The sequence below is a fragment of the Lolium perenne genome, chromosome 3 (genome assembly GCF_019359855.2).
Source record: "Lolium perenne isolate Kyuss_39 chromosome 3, Kyuss_2.0, whole genome shotgun sequence".
Lineage (NCBI taxonomy): Eukaryota > Viridiplantae > Streptophyta > Magnoliopsida > Poales > Poaceae > Lolium > Lolium perenne.
The window spans coordinates 81211552-81217965 of record NC_067246.2 but is presented as its reverse complement, the minus strand read 5'-3'; the positions used below and the strand labels follow the sequence as shown (position 1 = coordinate 81217965).

Here is a 6414-nt window from a genome sequence, read left to right as displayed (position 1 = left end):
TTGTTTTGAGAGCGAGGACTAGTCTGTAATTCAGGTGTTGTCTTGGCGGTGGATATATTTCTGTTGTTAGGCCCGAGATACTGTAGCGGGATTTTTATTTCTTAGTTTTCTTTTCTTGTTTTTGGCTGTGTGCATCCGTAGTGCCATTAGAATTGTGTGTTGTTGCAGAGGCTGAGTGTAATTGGTATATTCTTGATATTAATATATTCTCTTTATCGAAAAAATTACCTCCAAGAACCAAACGCGTTGTTCGTCTCACCGCCCGGCTCGCCGTCGCTCCCAATCCAATTTTAGTCGAGAGACGTTGGCAGCGGCGATGGAGGTGGGCGACCTGCACAAGGTGTGGGAGATCCGCGCCCTCAAGACTCTGTCCGCACACTCCTCAACCGCATGCAAGTTAGTAGCCTCACTGTTTATTTATTCCAAATATCACATTTTTTGCTGATCTGTCACTATCAAACGCTGGGGCTACAATAAAGTTCTTGCGTGGAAATGCTGCTAATACAGATACACAAATAGTTTCGATAATTTCTTGAGTAAATTGTTGAAGTTGAGTTATTCTAGCTTTTCGTTCTTTGTGAGGTGTGAAGTGCGGTTATTGTCTACTTGCACAGTTGAAATGTACCTAGTTTTTTCTTGACCATCAGAAGCTTATGTTGCTTATGGATAATAATTCAGGAATGTGAAGAACTTGTTTCAAAGGGTATCACTGGGCCAGGACAATGCTTTGATGGCACAGGCAGGCGATTAGGTGGATTTTCAATCCATCCACCACCACCATGAAATGGTTTGTAGTCCCAAATATCAAGGGGGACTTGGAGTTCATGACCTGGAGGTTAAGAATTCAGCTCTGCTGGGTAAATGGCTTTTTAAGCTTCTTGCCGAGGATGGGATTTGGCAAACTATTCTTCGGAGAAAGTATATTGGCTCGAAGACGTTATCCCAAGTGGTTTAGAAACCTGGAGATTCTCACTTCTGGGCTGGTCTCATGGCGACAAAGAATGTTTTCTTTCGTCATGGTACTTTCTCGATTAAAAATGGAGCACAGATACGTTTCTGGGAAGATGTTTGGTTAGACAATGCTTCCTTAAGTGAACATTATCCTGCTTTATATAGTATTGTTCGTCGCAAAGGTGATACCATTGCCACCGTAATGGCTACCTCACCCCCGAATGTGACGTTCAGACGGGTTTTACTTGGGCAAAGGCTACAAGCATGGAACACTCTAATTCACCATCTGGGTGATATTCACCTATTGCCTGAACTGGATGAATTTAGATGGAATCTTCATGTAGATGGTACTTTCTCAGTCAAATCTTTATACAATGCGATCCTACATTCTGATATACCAGTTAATAATAATAACAAAATCTGGAAGATGAAGATACCATTAAAAATTAAAATATTTGGATGGTACCTTCGTCGAGGAGTTATTTTTACCAAAGATAATCTTGTTAAGCGGAATTGGCACGGAAGTTCGAGGTGTGTTTTCTGTCATCATGATGAATCCATTAAACACCTTTTTTTCCAATGCCATTTTGCTAGATCTATATGGTCAGTCATCCAAGTAGCTATCACCCGACTAGTGTGTCTAATGTCTTTGGCAATTGGCTTCACGGTATCGATTCAAGGTTTAAGTTGCTTCTTAGGGTGGGGGCGCTAGCAGTTATCTGGGCGCTTTGGCTAAGTAGAAATGACAAGATTTTTAACGATAAAAATTGTTCCTTGTTGCAGGTCATCTACAGATGTACAGGTATTCTCCGTTCATGGTTACCTCTTCAGCGGGTGGAGAACCGAGACCTCTTTACGGAGGTTTGTACACGGTTGGAGGCTACGGCGAGGGATACTTTTTTCCTACATGGGTGGTAGCATAGTCTACGGATAGCAGCACCACCTTCACCCTAGGCATTATATGATTCATCGTTCCGATATGTATTTCGCCTTTTTTTTATACTTTGATTCCAGATACTTGAACGGCTGTGTGCATCCTGATTATGCAGAGGCTGGATGTAATTGCTTATCAAAAATAATAAAACATCCTTTATCGAAAAAAATCCACCACCACCATCTCTTCCGAAAGCTACATTAAGTGCAACACGGAAATGGGCAAAGAATGGAGCTCTACTGCCATCTGTGCCAAGAAAGCTGGGTGGAAATAATTATGTTATGAGTGCGTTGAGTCCAGCACAAGCTGCTGCCATGGCTGCTGAAAGGAGAATGCAAGATGACTTGTGGTGTGGATCACATTTTTTCGAGAAAGAGAATATATTAATATCAAGAGATAACAATTACACACAGCCTCTACAACAACGCACCACCGTAATGGCACTACGGATGCACATAGCCAAAAAAAAGGAAAAGAAAACTAAGAACCAAAAGTCCCGCTACAATATCTCGGGTCTAACAACAGCAATACATCCACAGCCAAGACACCACCTGAATTACAGACTCTCCAAAAACGACGCCTCCAAGAAGGAAACAGTGCTCAAACACCTTCGTCGCCCGATCAAAGATCTTAGGTTTTCACCGTGAAGATAGTCTGCACTCTCAAAACAATGCCTCCACGAAGGTCATTGCCAGGCACAACCAGTTAAGGCCAGACCTTGAGTTTTCATCCTGAAAGGTAGGACTCTGCCCTTCACCTGTGTTGTCGCCCCCACTTTCATACCACTGCTGTGAAGCCCGGAACACCAAGCAAGCCCCTCAACAGCGCGGAGACTTGAACCTCCCTTAGCTAGTCCTCCCCTCCGGCCTTCATGAAATTCTCTTCTTCCGGCTTTCATCATGGATCCATAGTCAGTTGATGTCAACACAGAAAAAGAGCTTCGCGCCGCTCCCTCCAGAACCAATCGGTCGGAATAAATGTATGGGTGCGCACGAACGAATACCTCCGATCCAGCAAACTCCAGGCAAAGCACTGTTACATTCACCGGCGGAGCCTTCCGGAACTCAACCCACCGGCCAGATCACGAGTCCAGGCTTGGTCCTCTTCTTCACGCAAGAGAGGCCCTAGGACCGCCACCTTTATTCAGGTCGGACCCCCACGTCGGCTACCATCCCGGGCTGGCCAAACCAACCCTCCACCAGCACACCATCGCCGACCTCCAAGCACCTTCATCTCGCCGCCGGATCGTGGTGATAGATCAAAAGATCCACCACCACCAACCGCAGGCCGACCCTCTCCGAGGGCATGGCGCAAACCGAGGGTCTGGTCGCCGCCCACCACCAGCCCCTGCCGGTGTGCTGCGGGTGGAAGCCACCGGGTGGGGGGGGGGGGGACCGCAGCGCGAGAGCCGCCGCCGCCCATCACCATCCGTGCCGGCCGCCGCCGTATGCGTCGAGGAGGGGAGAGCCCGTCCGCCGTCCCGCACGACGGCGTGGAAAGGCCCCCGCCGCCGCCACGCCCCGTGGGTCTTTGCCCCGGCGGCGCTGCCGGCGGCGGTGGCGGTTAGGGTTGGGGTGAGGGTCGGGAGAGGAGGGGGTCGGGAGAGCGTTCCTTTTTGGGCTGCGGTGTGGATCACATGACCAGTCTGGCATTGATGATTCAGAAAATATTGTTACTCTTGAGCAAGCACCTAACTTCACTACAAGGGATAGAAAACACACAAAAGCCGGAAAAAACACAAAGGTTGTGTTTTCGAGCAGTTCTGCAGAGTCCAGCACTTCATCTGAATCTCAAGAGTCAGCACCAGGGGATTCCTCTTCTTCTAGGACAACTGATGCGGGCATCAGTTCTCTGTGGGAGTCTAGTGCTTGCACTCTTCTAAATCAGGTAAATTGACTGGCTCACTTTTTGTTTGTAACACTGTGCCCTGAAGTTCCTCACTTCCTTCATACCGTTTCTTACACCAAACTAAAAGTCTAGGTGTGGTTTGATGGCTAGTTCTTCTGCTAGGCAGAGGTTTCAACATACAAATTCTCTTGTATTCTTTGTGGTGCTTCTCACTGGATGAATTTGCACAGTGACTCATACTATGAGTATGAGGTCCACCGGGCATGGTTCGTATGTAAATGAACGGCTTCATCCTGACAGGTAATTCTCAATAAGATGGATTGTCGGATACTTCTTCAGATAGGGCTGTGCTACATCATAAATTGGATTGCTCATTCATACCAACCTAGCTGTAGGTTTCTTGACAAATAGTCTCCTTAAAATATTCTGAAGCCACATTGCATATTCTGAAGCCACATTGCGCAAGTTTATGTCCAACCTTAGTCAGTGGCAAGATTTGACTATAGATTAGACTGTTTTGAAAGTGTAAATTAACTTCCTGTACTATTGTGATAAAACCCACAAATAATTCCATGTATTCTCCATTCGAAGTGGCATAACTCCATTTCTCCATTCAAATGCCTTGTACTTATATAAGACGGCTATACAGTTTGGACCAGTTTTTGTTCTTGTTTTGCTTAAAAGGGTTAACCCCGGAGGTGCTGCAGTTGTAAACTGGCAGGGCGATACAAATGGCAGAAGCAAGTTAGTAGGATTGTTTGAACAGTGACGCTCTATTTCATATGTTGTGATCTATCTCAGTAGTTGACCTCTGACAGCGATTTTCTGTGGTTTCCGCAGGATCGCACTTTTGGTCAGGCACCTGCTGCAATGTCTTGTCTTGTTAGTAGCTGTTGCCTCTGTTACCACTGCATTTCAATCCTACCGAGTTGCAGAGAAGAACATCAAGCTTTAGCTTGGTACTCCATTAGTGTATCCAAGGCCTATTAATGCAAGATTAGTATTCCAAACCTGGATGGAGGAAGTAGCCTTACTACAATCTATAGTATTCTGCTTGTGGAGCTCCCAATTCCTTTTTGGGAGCATTGACTCATGGGCACTGGGTAGTTTGTCACGCTGTATGTGTTGGGATCTTTCACTTGTCTAACTGGCTTTTGTGCAAGAATGGCATCATTTGTGTTTGTCTAGGCAAGGTACTTCTGGTGGGAAGCACAATCCTGAAAGACGAAATTGAGAGTCAAGAGCAGTCCCTGCACCTTATCCGAATGCAGAGCTTAGTATCATCGTTGCAGGTATAAGCCACCACTTGACATCTTGCTGAGTATGTCTTGTTCATCTTTAGCTTGTTGAGGTATGCACTTACATGCTCGTCGTCCTGACCAATCAGATCCAGTGTTAGCCTAGGAATTTTTCTGCTGTTATTGCTGTTCGCTTCTAGCCTTGGCTGTACATGTCTATTTTCCTTTTTCTTATTTTTATCTGGTTTTTGGTTTTACAAACAGAGGCCACCTTTGTTGATGTGTGCCCCTGTGTGTTCTTTTTCATTTTCTTTTATTATTAATAGACAATGACACACATTTAGATGTGTGCTCAAGAGAAAAAGGTGTATTTAATCGCACTATTCTTTGAAATTGTATGTCCAGTCATAATCATCAATAATGCTATACCATGATCCTTCCATGTATATATAAGTTGCTCTCTCTAATAGGCACATTATTAAGTCTTAAATATACCAATAAGCATGGACAGTGTATTTTTTCCTGTGCATTTTTGCTATCCCCTGAAATTTCAGTTGTCAAATGTCTAAAATTGTTTTAGTTTCATTTCAGAAAAGGCAAGCCCAAGCCAACACGAAGGGCAGGAGCGAGATGTTTAATCCCTGCAAGGAAGACTCTGCATTTCCAATGGAACCACCCAGATCAGCACATGTTACTGAATCTTCTGAAGACTCCAAAGGTGTGTATTCGGCGAGAACCTTTCATTCCAGGGCCTTTAGTTAATCACCCATAGGAACCTGGACCAAGCAAAAGATGGTGAACTCCATGTTTCAGCTTTCAGGTTTGCTAGCGAAGTTGGAATTGAATCCACCCGTTCAATGCCTTGAAATGCAAGTCCCAGACTGCAACTATAATCAGCAGATTGTCTAAGATAGCGTGCCGTCGGTCTTGCACAAACCAAGACTTGCCGGCGTCCTTGGTTAAAGCAGCCCGTCTGTTCCTTTCTACAGATGAAAGTAGAATGATCCAATAAGCGTGGGTTCACTCTTCTTTCTGAGATGGCAAGTTAGCATGGGGTTACTTGGAAAACGATGTATGTCTTCGGCTATTTTTTTTTCTTTCTAAAATATCGTGGTAAAGAACAGGACTTGCGGAGAAGTTGAGTCATTTGGATTTTAGGACAGATGGCACGAAAATCCGAAGAATGTACGTACGCGTGTGTGCGTCCAGGTGCTTCTGGCTAACTTTCAACCTAGCTCTGACTTGTTGCGCTCTACCTTCATCGCCCCTCTGTGTGCCAACCAATGATCCAATGTACTGTACGTACGGTGTGATCACTCCTTGAAATTAATCAGATTGCTTCTCTGCTGACCGACTTGATGATATGTCCCCGTCTCCCCTACTGATCGCATCCTCCCTTTCCATGCGAGTATGCGACAGCAACATGTAACGATCAACCACCAA

The 6414-nt window shown here is 45.2% G+C and overlaps 1 protein-coding gene across 1 annotated transcript; it reads left to right on the top strand.

The window, feature by feature from the left end:
- Window positions 1–316: 316 nt before the first annotated feature.
- Window positions 317–4688, top strand: LOC139837932 (uncharacterized). Its single transcript, XM_071827252.1, has 6 exons — window positions 317–388; window positions 679–766; window positions 2054–2245; window positions 3522–3772; window positions 4383–4477; window positions 4574–4688. The coding sequence occupies exons 1-6, from the start codon at window positions 317–319 to the stop codon at window positions 4686–4688; spliced, it is 813 nt and encodes a 270-aa protein (XP_071683353.1).
- Window positions 4689–6414: the final 1726 nt, after the last annotated feature.

Bases quoted from the DNA above. Each gene is read 5' to 3' on its own strand.
- LOC139837932 (XM_071827252.1), top strand. From the start codon at position 317: ATGGAGGTGGGCGACCTGCACAAGGTGTGGGAGATCCGCGCCCTCAAG. The intron at 2,246-3,521 runs ATTTTTTCGAGA...GGTGTGGATCAC, and splicing joins TGACTTGTGGTGTGGATCAC to ATGACCAGTCTGGCATTGAT. The intron at 4,478-4,573 runs GTTAGTAGGATT...TGGTTTCCGCAG, and splicing joins GATACAAATGGCAGAAGCAA to GATCGCACTTTTGGTCAGGC.